The 16,835-nt window shown below is 41.2% G+C and overlaps 1 protein-coding gene across 1 annotated transcript; it reads left to right on the top strand.

Moving 5' to 3' along the window:
* The first annotated feature begins 888 nt into the window (after positions 1 to 888).
* Positions 889 to 14,974, top strand: LOC127007007 (ring canal kelch homolog). Its single transcript, XM_050877476.1, has 14 exons — positions 889 to 1,064; positions 2,215 to 2,364; positions 2,731 to 2,837; positions 2,945 to 3,063; positions 3,516 to 3,691; positions 4,160 to 4,256; positions 4,427 to 4,583; positions 4,971 to 5,080; positions 5,320 to 5,432; positions 5,592 to 5,769; positions 6,069 to 6,209; positions 7,000 to 7,114; positions 7,909 to 8,049; positions 8,382 to 14,974. Exons 1-14 carry the CDS (start codon positions 1,027 to 1,029, stop codon positions 8,555 to 8,557), a joined length of 1,818 nt encoding a protein of 605 aa, XP_050733433.1. The 5' UTR covers positions 889 to 1,026; the 3' UTR covers positions 8,558 to 14,974.
* Positions 14,975 to 16,835: the final 1,861 nt, after the last annotated feature.

The raw sequence follows: 16,835 nt of genomic DNA, 5'->3' as shown, positions 1-16,835 counted from the left end.
ACACTACAAACAGTTAAAACAGGCCAAAAACAAGAGAAATGAGGAGGAGGAAGGGCCAGATAACATACAGAAAGACGTTTTGTGGGGGTTTTGTGGCTTATCTAAACACAGAGGCAATATCTACACCTCATTATAGTATCTTTCTCTCATTATATTAAGTTGACATGCACTGCAAACAGATAAAACAGCCATAAAACAGGAGGAAGAGGAGGAGGATGGGGCACATAACATACAGAAAGACGTTTTGTGGGAGTTCTATGACTTATCTAAACACTACGCCTGTATCCACACCTCATTATAATAGTTTCCTTTCATTATATCAAGCTGACATACACTACAAACAGATAAAACGGCTAAAAACAGGAGACAAGAGAAGGAATTAAGTTAAGAGTTATGACATACAGAAAGATGTTTTGTGTGGTTACAGTGACTTATATAAACACAGAGGCAATATCTATACCTCATTATAACATCTTCCTTTCATTATATCAAGCTGACATTCATTACAAACACTTAAAACAGGCAAAAAACAGGAGACAGAGGAGAAGGAAGGAGGCAGATGACATACAGAAACGGCTTTTGTGTGGTTCCAATGACTTATCTCAACATAAAGGCAATATCTATACCTCATTATAACATCTCCCTTTCATTATATCAAGTTAACATCCATTACAAACACTTAAAACAGGCAAAAAACAGGAGACAGAGGAGAAGGAAGGAGGCAGATGACATACAGAAACAGCTTTTGTGTGGTTCCAATGACTTATCTAAACACAGAGGCAACATCTACACCTCATTATAGTATCTTTCTCTCATTATATCAAGTTAACATCCACTACAAACACTTAAAACAGGCAAAAAAGTGAAAAAACAGGAGACATCGGAGGAGTTAGCACCACCAGCATGACCTCTGGCGGTGACCTTGGGAGGCAGCACCAAAACACCCCGTCCAGGCGAGGTGAGCACCGCCGCCTGACCCACCTGGTGACATGAGGACCTAGCTTGACCCAGGCTTGACCCGGCACCATGGACTCAGACCCGGAAAACCTCGATAAGCAGTTCAGGTGAGAGGGAGAGAGGGAGGGGGAGAAGGAGGAGGAGGGTCAAATTGTACTTTTAACTTGTTTCGTCCAGGCAGATGCTCTATAATGGTTTAGTTTAGGATATGATAAAGGATAGTTAGGGGTCAGTGTATCCCTGTTCGTGGTGTTGTGTAGTCCCTGGCGTGGGTGAGGAGGCCAGGTGACAACAGGTGAACGCCGGGCACTGGGCCAAGGGCTGGGCTGGCTGACACGCGGAGAATATTGACGAGAGGGCAGCCACCTCTCGCGAAGTTAATACTCACAATATGGATTCTTCCTAGGTCCCTGAATACAATGCAAATAGAGGGGGGGTTGTTAGATAGGTTACGTTAGGTTAAGTTGGTCAGCACTGCGGAGTTAGGTTAGGTTAGTTAGATTTATTTGGCATGCAGTGTGGGCCGATGGAAATACCCAGCGCAGGACGGGTCAAGGCGGCTGTGGGGTCGGGTCCACTACACAGGCTGGTGGTAATGGGTGGGAACGGGGTGGTGGCGGGTGTACCTCAGGCACTGAAAAGTCAATCATTTACTTGGCTGGTTGTTTGAATAGTTGGGTCTATCCAACAAGCTGAACAGCTCAGTAAGATGTTGACTTTGGTAACTAAATTAAACTAAAAAAAAAAGGGACTCGGGAGTCAGAAGGCCTTGAGCCTTGGGGCACCTCTTTGGCTTGATGTTAGAGAGCACCTCATGTCTCGAGGGCTCAGGTCTGAATCCCTTATGGGTTGTTGGGAAAAATGTTTCTCGAGTAGATATATTTCTTATGCTTCAAGAAGTGGCATATATCCCCTTGATATTCATAAATTAGCTATGTCTAAGCTTGATTATAGCAGATAAGGAGATAAGTCAACTGAAGATTAACTCATAATATCTTGTATTCTGCAACCAGATAAATGCAGACACAGTTTTGCTGGTGTTAGTCTTTTTTTGTGTGTGTATTATTTGTTTTATAAAGTTCAAAATTAATTAGCAATTTATATTTTCTTATCATTTTGGCTTTTCTTGGTCAATGGTTTTCACAGCAGTCATGTATAATAGCTATAATGGTGTCCTTTCATGAACTTTTGTTTCATTTCTACCTAACCTCATTTTAAGTGATAATTTGTCTGACACCTGCCTCTACCCCTGTGCAGCAACCGCCTCCTGCTGCGCCATGCCAGCCAGAACTCCCTCGATGAGAGTTCTCAGAAACACATTCCCCGCTCGGAGACAAAACACAAGCTCCCGTACAGGAACCCGCAACATTTTCCTCGGGCATTTGACAACCTCAACTTGATGAGAAGGTAAGCAAAGTGGCAGATGTGAGAAATTGTTTGTGAGGCCTATGGTTGATGTTGCTTAATGAGAAGATGAGTGTTAATTTTTTTTCTCTTAAATTAAATTCATGATTTCATAAGAGATGAGGGTGTTACAGTCTTTATTCTTATTTGTTCCTAACAGAACGTGTTGGTCAAAAAAGGAGTGTTTCTTTTCATTGCTGTAAATAAGAATACACTATTGCAACTTAAATATGTACAAGTTAAGGATACACCATTGGAGCTTGAATGTGTACAACCAAAGCATTTTCATCATTATTCTTTGGCTAGGGGATCACATTAGTTACAAGGAATCAAACACTATACGAACCATTTTCATTCTTGTTCCCGCAGGCAGAGTCAGCTGTGCGATGTGGTTCTCGTTGCTGACAGCATGGAGGTGCCAGCCCACAAGATGGTGCTGGCCTCCTGCAGCCCTTACTTCCATGCCATGTTCACTAGTGAGTACCTCCTTTGTGTCCTTTGAGAGCTTCAAGCTAGACAGTTTTACCAAGTTATTTCTCTATGTCTCAATACTTTTTCTCAATATCTTCCTCCTCTCCCACAGGTTTTGAGGAGAGTCGGCAAGACAGGATAGTGTTGCAGGACATCGATGGAGGTGCGCTGCAGCTCCTCATCGACTACGTGTACACGGCAGAGGTGCTGGTGACCGAGGAGAATGTTCAGGTACACTCACTTGCTCTCTGCTGGCCCTAGTTACTGTTCTGTGCACCCTGTAACCATGTAGCCCGGAGGACGTCATGTGCCTCAATAGGCGTCACTTAAACTATCCTGCCTGCGCCACCACCAGACTCGGAGACATTCATTAACAGCCCCTTAAAACTGAAATCTAAAGAGGCAACAATAACAATAAGTTCCTGAAAATTCTCAAAATTCCCATGGAAAGTTCCCTGTTCAAAATTCCCATTTTACAACCCTGTGTGCACCAAAACTAGAATTTTCTAGTATAACATCAAGTTTTCCTTCTCTGAAAGATATTATTTATTGATTTACTCTGTACTGGTGTGGATCATGATGTCTTTTTATTTTTTTACATTGAATAAAGGAATAGATGAAAGCACTAAAGACTGTTTTGAATGATGAATATTTTTGAATGGCATTGTTGTATCTCTCATCAGGTCCTGTTGCCGGCTGCCAATCTGCTGCAGCTGACTGATGTTCGGGATGCTTGCTGTGACTTCCTCCAGTCTCAGCTCCACCCCACCAACTGTCTTGGCATCAGAGCCTTTGCAGACCTTCATGGCTGCCTTGAACTCCTCTCCATTGCAGAGGGCTACGTGGAGCAGCACTTTACGTAAGCATCAATAGCACTGACATTTACTGCTAAACACTTCATTTATCTTATTGTAGTGTATGCTCCACCTGAGATTAATGAGAGAGCTGGCTGTGAGTTGTATCGGCACCCGTGGTTCCTATTTTGCTAGTCCACATGTGTTTTGAAGAATCTCATTCCCACATATTCTTGCCTGATATTCCTCATTCCTCATTCCATATTTCCTAATTCCATATCCTCATTCCATGCCCATGTTTCTGAGGCATGTAGTGGTAGGGGTTAGTAGAAATACATTACTACTTGATGCCATCTTTAACTCAATGCTTACACTTCTGCCTCCCAAAATACTTTAATTCAATCCTATTGTTATCAACTACTTCAATCACACTTCCCTTTAGAGTCCTTACCTTTCTCCCATCAACATTTACTTGTGTATACATGGTGAGGTAATAGATAGTGGGTAATAGTAAATTATTCATTCTCTTGTAGTGAGGTGGTTGAGTGTGAGGAGTTCCTGTCACTTACGTCCCAGCAGGTGACCAAGCTGATTTCCAGTGACAGACTGACCACACCCTCAGAGGAAAAGGTAAACAGTACAGTTCATTACACACTTTTTAGCATGAATGGTTGCACTTGTGGCACTTCTTTTACCTGCTTTATACATACTGCAGGTGTGTTGTGTAGGTGTTGAGTGTGTGATGTACTAGGTGAAGATGTAATGACACAAGAATACTGTAATGTGTGTGATGCTTCCAGGTGTTTGAGTGTGTGATGAGCTGGGTTAGCGGTGACCTGGCCAACCGGGAGCAGTACCTGGCGGAGCTGATGGAGTACGTGCGGCTGCCGCTGCTCTCCCAGGACTACCTCATTCAGCGGGTGGAGGAGGAGCCCTTGCTCAAGCAGGATGCACAGTGTATGTACCTCCTCTGCACAGGCTGTACCTTACTTGAATGCTTTAAGTTAAGGGATGTTTCAGATTTTAACACTTTTTGTATTTGTCTCTTTGGAGTGTTCACTTTTTTTTAAAGAATGTTTCCTGGAAATAGGAATGAAGATAATGATGAAAATTGATAAGTTTTAATCATTTATCATCCTTAACATGACTGAACCTCATTTATGTCTGTGCAGAAGAGCATAGCTAATTATCTTGAGGTTGTCATTTATCTCACTTTTGCAAAGAAACTTCTGAAACTGGAAAGAATGAAAAAAAAAAAACATGATTTGTTTCTACACTTTTTTGTATAATGAATAATAACTAAGTTAGTATGATAGACATTTCTGATGTGTTGTTTTGTTCCAGGCAAAGACTATTTGATAGAAGCAATGAAGTTTCACTTATTAAAAGGAGAACAAAAGGCTCTCTTCAAGTCCCCAAGAACAAAACCCAGACAACCTGTTGGGCTTCCCAAGGTTTGTGGCCAGTGATGAGACCATCATGTTTACTTATGTATTTATTATCATCAAGTTACAGTAGATTTAAATGTGAAATAGCTTTATGTTGGCCAACTGTTAGGTGGTATGAATCTCCTTTCCCCCCCTCTCTTTTTTCCCCCCAAAATACCGACTTTAAACTGTTCAGTCACTCCACAAGAAGTCATCCTCCTGCATTTACTCCACACCCTGAATGCTGACTCTTAACCTTCCCTCAGGTGCTGCTGGTGGTGGGTGGCCAGGCTCCCAAGGCAATACGTAGCGTTGAATGCTACGACTTCAAGGATGAGCGGTGGTTCCCTGTGGCTGAGATGCCAACCAGGCGCTGCAGGTATGATTCAGATACTTATATACATTGTCTCATAGTGTTCTCACCTTTCATCAAGGCCTCACTTTACCTAGGTGAAGCACATCTAATCTCTACCACCTCAGTATAACATATCCCTTCACATGAGTTGGTCCTCCTCCACATCATTATTCCTTTACTCAGGTGTGGCATAGCTGTGATCAACGGGAAGGTGTACGCCGTGGGTGGGTTCAACGGCTCGCTGCGGGTTCGGACGGTGGACGTCTATGACCCAGCGCGTGACTCCTGGTCCTCCTGTGCCAGCATGGAGGCGCGGCGGTCTACCCTTGGTGTGGCAACGCTCAACAACTGTATATATGCTGTGAGTGTAGTCTGTAATCTTTCACTTCTTGATTTCAGTGCTCTAACAACCTCTATGCTATGTAGTGGTAGTTTTCCTGGCAGATGAGAAAATGTTTAGCACTACGTAATTAATGAAAGCAATTTTTAAGCTTAGGAAGTAGTGTTAAAACTTATAAGCACACATCAGTAAGAAAGAAAAGTGTGTTGCATGTGAAAGTTTCAGCCATAAGATTAAATGTAAAAAGTTGGGTTTGTTTGTATTGAAAAGTTCTTTGCTTATGAGGGAAAGAGTCTTGTTATACTTGTGTGTGTTTCCAGGTTGGTGGATTCGATGGCTCAACGGGCCTGAACAGCGCCGAGATGTATGACTCCAAGGCGTACGAGTGGCGGATGATTGCTCCGATGTCCACCAGGAGGTCGTCCGTCGGGGTGGGGGTGGTCAGCGGCTTCCTCTACGCTGTGAGTGTCCACCATCTGACCCTTCCTGCCTGTGCTGATCTTCAAGTGTCAGGGTTCCTATTTACTTTTATCTTTTTGCATATTTTTATTTACAGTAAAATGAGGTAGGGACTTAATGATTTTACTGAACTGCTGACTTGTGTAAATGGCCTCCTTCCTCCCCTACCCCACCCCCAAGAAATATGATTGTACTGTACAGAAATAAAGGGTAATCCAGTTATAGATGTGGGTTTTGGGTGAGATAAAGAGATGTTAGGGGGTCACATAATTACTGGGCATAATTGAGAATGGGCGGCAGTGACCAGCATCAGTACCTCTATTTTCAACTCTCCCGGCACGCAAACTCAAAACAGGACTAGACTCCCCCCCAACCCCACTTTTTATTTATTTATTTATTTTTATTTTTGTTTTGTTTTTAAGCTCAAGGGCAATAAGATAAAATAAAGCAACAGAAGAGCCTGCAATCAATTCATGTCTTATTATTATTATTATTATCACTTTCATGAATTTATTATTTTTCTCTTGTCCATTGTTGATTTGTATATTCACATTGAGGTAATTAGATTCATTATTTTGTTTCTGGTTTTCTGATTGTTACTGTACTCCATGCCTCACCAACCATTTACAATCCACAGTTACTTGGATCACCATCAGCTTCAGGTCCTCTAGTCTAGTTAGTTCCAATGATTCTGTAGAGTTACCAAAGATTAGTATACATATGAGTAAATAGTGTTGTGGAATGGGAGGCAATGAGATCAGAGTGAAAGCAGCGCCTGTTCCTCCCCCACAGGTTGGAGGGTATGATGGGGCGTCCCGGCAGTGCCTCGCCTCGGTGGAGTGCTACAGTCCCGAGTCTGATGTGTGGACGTCTGTGGCGGAGATGTCAGCACGCAGGAGTGGGGCAGGTTAGTCCAGTCAAACAACACCTGGAGCACAGTTAACTTAATAATCTATTCTTTATTGTCTAATATCTATTGTAAAATTAATAAGAAACTCAAGTGTCCTCCTTTCTACATGTTGTTTACTTCTTTTTGTATGTGATTTCAACATTTTCTCACCCTGTGGGATTTTAACTTGTTTATACACTTTCTTTTAAGTATTTGACATTTTTGCTGATATCCTTTTGTATGTGGTTTGTGAGAGAACTGAAGCTATGCAAAGCTGGGAGTAGTAAGTATATAGTGTCATATTAACATTTTGACGGTCAAGCACACACATTTTACAAGGGTTTCGTAGGATTTCTAGGCATTTTCATGGGTAGTTTTAAAACCCTGGTGGTAGCTTAACCCTTTACTGCAACAAAAACCTAAAGAATGCTTATTAGAACCTGACCTCTTTTTGGGCTTTGGAAGTAATTGATGTTAGAGGCATAAGTGTCTTGAGAATACCAACCATAGGATTCTTATGTCACTGTGTTGCAGTGTTTGAATATTGTCACCCTCATAAAAAATTCCCTGAGTCATTTTTCAGTGATTTCCAGGTTTTTGTATATATCAATTTTTCAACACGTGATGCCCATTTTTGTACAGTTGCCTTCGTTATTCAGGATTGACGGTTCTAGAATTGTCCTTTTCATTTCTATCTAAATCTTAAGACAAATGAGGTAATGACAGTTCTTTTCTGATATCCTGAAAAGTAGAAAATAATGACTTGGGCAGTTTGTTTATGAAGGTGACGATATGGTGTTGTGTTGGTGCAGGTGTGGGTGTGCTGGATGGGCTGCTCTATGCTGTGGGGGGTCATGACGGTCCTCTGGTCAGGAAGAGCGTGGAGGTCTTCAACCCGGACACAAACTGCTGGAACCCCGTGGCGGACATGAACCTCTGCCGCAGGAATGCCGGTAAGTCCATCGGTACACATTCTCATTACTCTCTTTATTTTGACATCACCATTATAATCATCACCATCAAGGCAGGAATATTGGTGTGATTGGTGCTGTCGAGATAAGGGAAGGTCATTCAGTGAGTGGATTGATGAAATTGAGATGTTTATGGAAGGTTTACATCAAAATTGGTAACTAGAGGCACAGAACAGATATTAATGGAAATGCTTGGGAGTGGAATGATACAGACAGATGATGATGTTATGAATGGAAGAGTAGAGACAGCAAGGTAAAAAAGATAAGGCACCATTTTCGTTTTCTTTATTCCTCGTCCTCATCTCCCTGCATAGGTGTGGTGGCCCTCAACAGCCTCCTCTACGTGGTGGGGGGCGACGACGGCACCTCCAACCTGGCCTCCGTGGAAGTGTACAACCCCAAGACAGATGTGTGGACGCTGCTGCCGGCACACATGGGCATCGGCCGCTCCTACGCCGGTGTGGCGATCATTGACAAGCCGGGTTTCTGAGAGGAGGCCGAGGGGGCGGGAGGAGCAGCAGGAGACGGGACTGCAGGATAATGTCTGTGATCTGTAGTGCTGCTGGGGAGTCCTGCGTCCTCGTTCCCCCCCCTCTGTGGTGTGACTTTGCTGCATCCAAGGTTTTGTGCTTATAGTTTTATATTATATGATTTTTTTTTTAGCGATGGTAATTTATTATTTTGTTTATTGTAGCCTCTTTTACATCTGATGCTATTAGTTTTTCTTTCTTCCAGATGAAGGCTACAGTACAGTTCATGAATTCCATATATTTTTGAACATTTGTGTGTGTTTGATGGGCAAAATGTTTTGTGTCATTTTATAAAAAGGCATATTTTTGAGATTATAATTATGGCTGGCACCATATTATGAGATTTCAAATAGCTTTATCAATTTAGTTTTCATACATATACTCAGTTTTATGACTTGTATCACAAGTTGGCTTGATCGTATATTGACCTGAAGCCCTCGTGACAGTGCTTCATGTCACAAGCATAATGGTCAGCTTTTCACTCATTAACTTAAAATATTTACTTGCCTGCTCACGTACACAAGCTCTTTAGAAAACTTTGTGATCATTTGAAGTTCTCCCCGTGGAAAACAAGTACTGTAGTTCCTGGTGGCAGTTTGTGTTGGTGTTAAGTTGTCCTTCAAGATTATTCTTGGGCTGGCCATGAGTGAGTGTTCACACTTCCCTGGTGGCCCCACAAAGTGTCAGCACTCATGTAATCTGTGGTCAAACCTTGGTGCTAACCCTCATTGACTCCTGAATCTCAGTAAGCTGACCTCAGGTGCCACCAGGCTCTCTGGCTCATGTGTCCCATCATCATCAGTAGGAACAGTGCAGTGTTGTGGCGACACTTGTCCCTGGCCCAGTGTTCACATAAGTTCTTGTTAAATACAAATATCCTTTCCCACGTACATGAGGTGACCTTAAAATAAGAAGCGGAAAAAAAAGTGAAGAAGTCAATGAAATGAGACAACAAGAAACAAAAGCACAACAGTTGAACCATTCCTTTTGTGCTTCTTCCTAAAATTGTAAAAATCTAGCAGAAAAAATCCCTAAGGAGTGGCTTCTGTACATACTATTAGTATTACATTGTGTGTCAGCTGCAGAAGGAACCTTGTGCTGTGTTACTGTTGAGGACAAGAAAAAGATACAAAAAGTGATAAAAGAAATTGGCTGTCGGAAAGACTGGCAGAAGTATTGTCCATTAGCCAAGTCTTGCATCAGAATGACTTTTTTATACTTTCTCATACCAGTAGCCTCCTAATCTTAAGTTCTTTATATACTGTGTGGGGAGATTTTGATATGAAGGGAGAAATTATGCTTAGTTAAATACCATATCAAGAGCTGTGTTAGTACATAAACTTTTACACTGCTGATTGTGTGTTGGTTTGTGGTAGCATTTGGCGGGTGTGAGTGGATGCCTTGACTCATAGAGGGCGCTTTCCTGTGTTTCCTAATGCACAGCAGCTTGGTGAACTCACCCTGCAGACCATCATATACTGACCTGGCATTGCAGCCTAATTACTCAGCCTAGAGTGGAGCATATGCTGACTTCTCATAGTGTGTGGTAACTCAGCCCAGTGAAGCATACTGGTACTATAGCTCAAGTGTACCTCAGCCTGCCATGTAGTAAATGCTGATCACTGATATGATGAAGCAGCTGCAACAACAAGACCTGCAGTTTAGCATGTGCATATTTCACTTAGCAACTTGGCAGCACATTCTGATCCTTCAATGCAGCGTGGTAATTGAGCCTGCAATGTAGCATATTGTCACCTCGGTAAACAAAGCGCCTTAGTCATTATTTTCTACTTTTCAGGAAATCAGAAAAGAACTGTCATCATCTCACATGTCTTAAGATTTAGGCAGAAATGGAAAGATCAATTCTAGAACACTCAAACCCTGAATGACCAAGGCGAATGGACATGTTGAAGGTTATGTTGAAAAACTGCTGTAGACAAAAACATGGAATGCTCTGAAAAATGACTTACGCGATTATATTTTATGAGGGTGACGATATGCTCACATCACGTAGCTGCTTAACACTCGGCCTGCTGTGTAGCATAGTCAAAGTCCATTATTATGAATTGCACCAATCTGAAAATCCCAGTAAGTCTGAAATCATAAAGACAGGAGATTATAATCCCTAAAATGAGGCTGCCAGAATCCTTGAAAGGAAATAATCCCAGAAGACAAGTTATCTGAAGTCTGAGGTGCAGGAAACATAATGAGTAATAGGCTGGATCTGGGTTGCATGAATGTTAAGAAAGAAAGACAAATATGTTCAGTAATTTTATTTTTTCATGAAAGTCAATTTTTCATGTAGTCCAGCTCTTGATCAACATCAATTGGAATTCAATGATTTTTTATTTTTTTTATTACATGTTTTGCCCTGTTGCATTGACTACAGCATTCAGTAAGCTACCTAAAGCAGCAACAGGGGCTTTGGAAATGAAATCTAAAAAAAGAGAGCACAGAACACTTACATTCTGTGTTGAATTGAAGTTAGTAAGGTAATTGGAAAAGTGGGAATGGAGTTGGCGTCACTGATTTTATTTGATACTCATGTTACTCAGTATTAGAATGCTGGCACTGATACTGATGCTCCTCCCACCAGCAAACAGGCACTGCTGTCACCTGCTTACAAATTGTGACATTAATCAATATGGTATGGGTGTGGTATCATAATTATACCCATTCTGAGCCCATAGAAGAATGGTTTATCAACAAGTATGAATGGATGTAGACAAAACTGAATGCAAGCTAATGTGTCTGCTGGGAAGCGACGTTGGTAAACACTACGCTCAGCCACACAATGGATGCAGTGTGTCTTGTATGCTGAGAAAGCCATAGCCAGTGCTTTCTCGGTAAAGAGTGAGGGTCTCAGTTGTGCCATCACTAATAAGGGGAAGATCCTGTAGCTGGCAGTGTGTTGAGACATCATGCAGCCACCTGTCGCTCATCAAATCAGTACTTGCCCAGTTATACTCAGTACAAATGAACATGTCTGTGGTGATTTGGGGAGTAATTCAATAATTTTAGAAGAATCCCAAACAAAACAGGCATGTGTCTACTGTTATTCATATGAGTGGACTTTTACAGCATATGTTTCTCGCACACTGTAGCTTGTTTGCTCAGCTTGCAGTGCAGCATATGCTCACCCTGCAGAGTGCACCACATGCTGTTGGCTGGCAGTAGTGAAAGTAATTCAAAATAATATGTGAGTGCCATGTTGGGGAAGTCATGTAGCTTGTTGCAGCAGTTTGGGCAGAGCAGTAACAAATAATATAGTCCCAATATTCTAAATAAATATATTTTTCTCTTACTTTTATAAAATGTGGTGTGGTAGACTTAATTGACATCATAATGTCCTCACATTGTAATTAGAATAGATTTAAATTTTCTTTAGTTTTGTGTGGTGGCTTTTAAGTAATTTGTCTTGTAATAAGGGACCAAAAAATATTGAAATTTGGTGAAAAATTTATTGAACAAAATATCAAATACAGTATTATTTTAAGGAGGAAAATTACTGCAAAACAAAATAATCTTTTTTGCATGTGTATGCCATCAAACAGCTTCATTACAAGGCTACTATTTGAAAAAATATATACAACTGTGAAAGGTAATTGGCTTAAGGTGAAGTTAATTTGGCACCTGAATCTCAGAACTTGCCTGATTGGCTGGCTGGTGTGCCGCAGGGTCCTGGTGACCACTGTGTCTGGAAAGGAAGGATCCAGTTGGTTCTGAAATCATCACAGCAATACATGAACATTGTAATCATAATCTTTACTCCATATACTTTTCACATCATGAAAAGTGTAGTGCAAGAAGTCCCACTCACGGATCCAAGCTGTGGGCAAGAAGAACCAGACTTTTTGTTGGTTAGCTGCACTACACACAGCTTTGTACTTTGAAATTTGTTTATACTATATGTGTAATGTCCCACTCACTTGTATTGCTTTATGGGTGAGAATTCTATAGTTTTAGGTTGGTCAGCTACACCACTCACAATACTGCTAGGAAGCAGAACTATTGTTCAAGGAAAATGATGTTGACTGTAGCTTGATATAAAGACAGTGTGTGGTGTTCCCCACAGTGTATGTAATGGCTGGAAATGTTAATGGTACCACACATGCTATGAATCAGACACTGTGACTGCTGTGTGTGTGTGTGTGTGTGTGTGTGCACTCTTGTGTGCATGTGTGTATGTATGAGTGTGTGCATGTGCATGTCTTTATGTTATTATTAATCCTGTCCTTTGGACAAAGCTGTGTGGTACCTTTTTACCGTCAGTCATTCTGATCTTTGTGATAACAATGGTAGTACGATAACCAATTCTCACTGTTAATGAAAATGAGTCCTTATGTTAAGGATCAGAAATGGTTTTTTTTTTTGGGTTTTTTTAAATGTTTATACAGGATTAACTGCAGAAAATTGATGTTGAGAAGCAGTGTTGATTGTCTGTAACTCATGTTGAAAAGAAAGTCAAAAGTGTGCTGAGTAGATCAAATTTTTGCAGATACTTTACTACATATATGAAGAGTTAACCTGCAGTTTATTGCATAAAATGTCCATTGTCCTGCGAGGGCAATGGCTTAACTACCTGCGTGAGAGGCCGTGGCCTGGGTACACATGCCATCCCTGTCTTGCCCTTGTTGGTGCCACTGTATGCTGTGGGGCTTGGGAGGAATGCAATTTGAAGCATTGAATGAATGATTTATACATTTAAGTGAAGCTTTGACCTAGTGGATGATTATTATTATTATTCTGCATCACACACTGTGATAAGTGTTTTGTACTATCCGTAGGTATAACTTCTTTCACCTGCAGCTCACTTCTGGTAGACATATAGCTTGGCCATATGTTGTGTGAGGAATATCCAATTTGGTGGCTAGTGAGGGATGGATGGATGCATTGTTTAGAGTTGCTGCTGTTACTGCTTCTTTTTTCGGCTTTCCTCTCAGTGCTTGCCGTCTCCTTCCCACCAAACTGATGAAGAAAGTTGTTGCATCAATAGTGTTGGGGTGAGTGGCTCAAAGGTGTTGCTGTGTTTTGATGGAAATATTTGTATGGAGCATTCTATTTATATTGAATTTTGCCAAGGTGAGATGGTATGACTTGGAGGGCTTCAAAGTTTATTATATCAATATCATATTTGGATGTTTTTTATGACATTTCTTGATGTGGAAAATGAACCAATACAATCCTCTTGATCACTGAATTTCCCTGCACATAAAATGTGCTACCTCTACGTGATACTTCTTTGAAAAGTCACCGTTTAGAAACATTTTTTCTTGAATATCTGAATTTTTACCATGCAAAGCATCCAGATAAATATATTGCAATCCATAATGTTAAGAGTTGAACATTTCTTCCAAGTAAAAGATGCAGCTAATCTAGGCACGTCTTATGTAACGGGAAGTACTGTGATTGTATTGACATAGAAAAAATAGTATGATGCTGTTTGAAGTTTGTTGTATCTTGCAAGTTCCCAACACATCATACAGTATTTGCTTGTACGTAGACTTGGAAAAATGAAAAACTATCGTTGGATTAATATCATCATTGCTTTATTGGTATGTATAACTGGTATACATGTACGCCAGTGTCTGAGGCGGGCCAAAAAGGGGCAGCTGTGTGTGCATGTGTGTGTGTGTGTGTGTGAGTGTGTGTGTATGACATGTTAAATTTCTGCCTAATTGAGTTTACATATTTGTTCCGATCAAAGAATTCAAAATGTCCAAGAACAAAGTTAGGTAGTGGAATCTGTAGCTGGCGTGCAGGCCTGGATGCTTCTCCCTGGCTGTAGCACCGATGATACAATGGGCAGCTGTGATATGTATATTCTTTGGAGAGACAAATTCCACATATATACGTAAGTCATTATGGGAGGCATGTGTGTGTTCATGTGTGTGTGTGTTTGTGTGTGAATGTTTTCCTAACTTATTTATCAATTATGTTTTACTTACCTTTTTCATTTTTCAATCATAGTTATACTTTATCACCATCTGTTTATTAGTATTGACGACTACTGTGCATGATGACCAATTGACACTAGGCATTTGTTATTTTTTCTTTTCTTGCTCATGCACAGTCTAAGAGGTGTCTGTGCCACTTTGCTGCCAAAATCTGTATTACGTCACGAGGCACCACCACAAATGCGAGGTCGTCTTTCTCTTGTGTCCATGCCTACTGTTGTGTTCTTACCGTGGCCGAGGGTTCCGTTTTGAGCTCATGTTCTGTGCTTCTGCGTTCCTCTTTTTATATGTATGTGTATGGAGTTTTTGCATCTATTAGTATGCAACATATCATTTTCACCGGCATCAGAGAGAGAGAGAGAGAGAGAGAGAGAGATTCCTCCATAACTTGCCAGTGTCTGAATAAAGTGCCCTTGAGTGGATGTGTGTTTCTTTGTCTCTCCCTATTGAGTCAGTTTAACCCCTTGAGTTTGGATATCCTACAAGAAGACATCACCAAGCTACAGGAATGGAACAAAAAGTGGCTGCTATAAGTCAATGACGAAAAATGTAAAGTCCTGCACCTTGGGAGGGGTAATCCAGCATACCAATACCACATGGGAAACACTCCACTATCCACCACAGAGGCAGAGAGAGACCTGGGAGTATATGTTACCAGGCTACCAGTGAAGGCGAAATCCATGCCAATCGTAGCGGATGGGTTAAGTCTGGAGGTGCTACAATTTCCAGCCTCCAGAGAGAGACTGTACGATTGTAACCAGTGAATTAATTGCTAACTGAATACATGCGTTATATGAAATTGGAATAGTTCTCCCTTTGGCTTCACCCTTTTCCTCAATGCTAGTGTCCTCGAGTTTTGAATCGTGATGGCCCATGTTTGAACTCTTGGCAGATCGTTATAGTAAAAAAGATTTATAACCTGAATAGATCAATTTATCACATGCCTTGAGATTTAGAAATGCCTTATCCCTACTCCCATTACAGCATTCAGTCAGGTTAAACTCTTCATTGGTATATCAAATTTCCTCCTTTTTAAGTTTCAGACATTTATCAATTACCAGATAAGATGATTGCAGTGATTTCCCAATTTCTTAAAGTATTGCAATATCTTATCTTCATGGGTTCATACATTGCGGCGTGGGTGAGGGTGGATGCAACGTTGCCAGATTGTCGTACTCAGCCGCTTATATATCCCGACTTCCTACCCCAAAACTGTCTTCTGGGCTCCAGTAACGAAACTCATTTTTAGTTATCGTTAAAAGAGTTAGATCCTGATGTTTCCTGGCAATAGTTAGGCGTCAGAAACCGGTAAATACTATGCTCTGAGTACGATGATCTGGCAACGGTGGGTGGATGTGTGCGCGCAAGCTAACACGTGATCGCGAACCATGAATTCGCGGTAATGCGCGTGAATCATACGGTGCGCGCTAATACAGGACACCGCCAAGCGTGAATTCGCTGTAATACTCATGATTCATATAGTCTTCCCAGTTCACGAAATAAACTATCACGTCCTCGGATGTTCTCGTGTAGGCCCATCTCTTTTTATTTAGCCTCTACTTCGTTTTCCTTCCTCCTCCTTCCCAAACTTACTTCCCATTCTCTCCTCCCTCACTTATTTCCCTTATTCCTCATCCATTTCTCTCTTTATTCCCTTTCTAAACTCCCTCCCTCCTTTCTAACTGTCTCTCAGACCTTCCTACATTCATATTTTGCATGATTACGCGGAAGAATTTCAGTTATTTTGGCCTTTAGTTCCTGTTCACCCCTTCGAGCAAATGCGCATCTCTTTCTCTCTTATTTCCTGTCAAAACTCCTCTCCTTGCCTTCTCTTTCTCTCAGGGCTTCCTATATTAATTTCTGCATGATTATGTGGAAGAATTTAAACTATTTTGGCTTTTATTTAATGTTTTTTTCCCCTTCGAGCAAATGCATCTCTTTCTCGATCTCTTATTTCCTGTCAAAACTCCTCTCCTTGCCTTCTCTTTCTCTCAGGGCTTCCTATATTCATTTCTGCATGATTATGTGGAAGAATTTAAACTCTTTTGGCTTTTATTTCATGTTTTTTTCCCCTTCGAGCAAATGCATCTCTTTCTCGATCTCTTATTTCCTGTCAAAACTCCTCCCCTTGCCTTCTCTTTCTCTCAGGGCCTCCTATATTAATTTCTGCATGATTATGTGGAAGAATTTAAACTATTTTGGCTTTTATTTCATGTTTTTTTCCCCTTCGAGCAAATGCATCTCTTTCTCGATCTCTTATTTCCTGTCAAAACTCCTCCCC

Source organism: Eriocheir sinensis, chromosome 34 (assembly GCF_024679095.1).
Source record: "Eriocheir sinensis breed Jianghai 21 chromosome 34, ASM2467909v1, whole genome shotgun sequence".
In the NCBI taxonomy this organism is placed as follows: Eukaryota; Metazoa; Arthropoda; class Malacostraca; order Decapoda; family Varunidae; genus Eriocheir; species Eriocheir sinensis.
Note: the sequence above shows the minus strand (reverse complement) of the source record. Positions and strands in the feature narration are given on the sequence as shown.

Excerpts from the sequence above, each read along its gene's own strand:
- LOC127007007 (XM_050877476.1), top strand. The coding sequence starts at position 1,027 with ATGGACTCAGACCCGGAAAACCTCGATAAGCAGTTCAG. Across the intron at positions 5,770-6,068 it reads TCAACAACTGTATATATGCT|GTTGGTGGATTCGATGGCTC; the intron begins GTGAGTGTAGTC and ends GTGTGTTTCCAG. Across the intron at positions 8,050-8,381 it reads CCTCTGCCGCAGGAATGCCG|GTGTGGTGGCCCTCAACAGC; the intron begins GTAAGTCCATCG and ends CTCCCTGCATAG.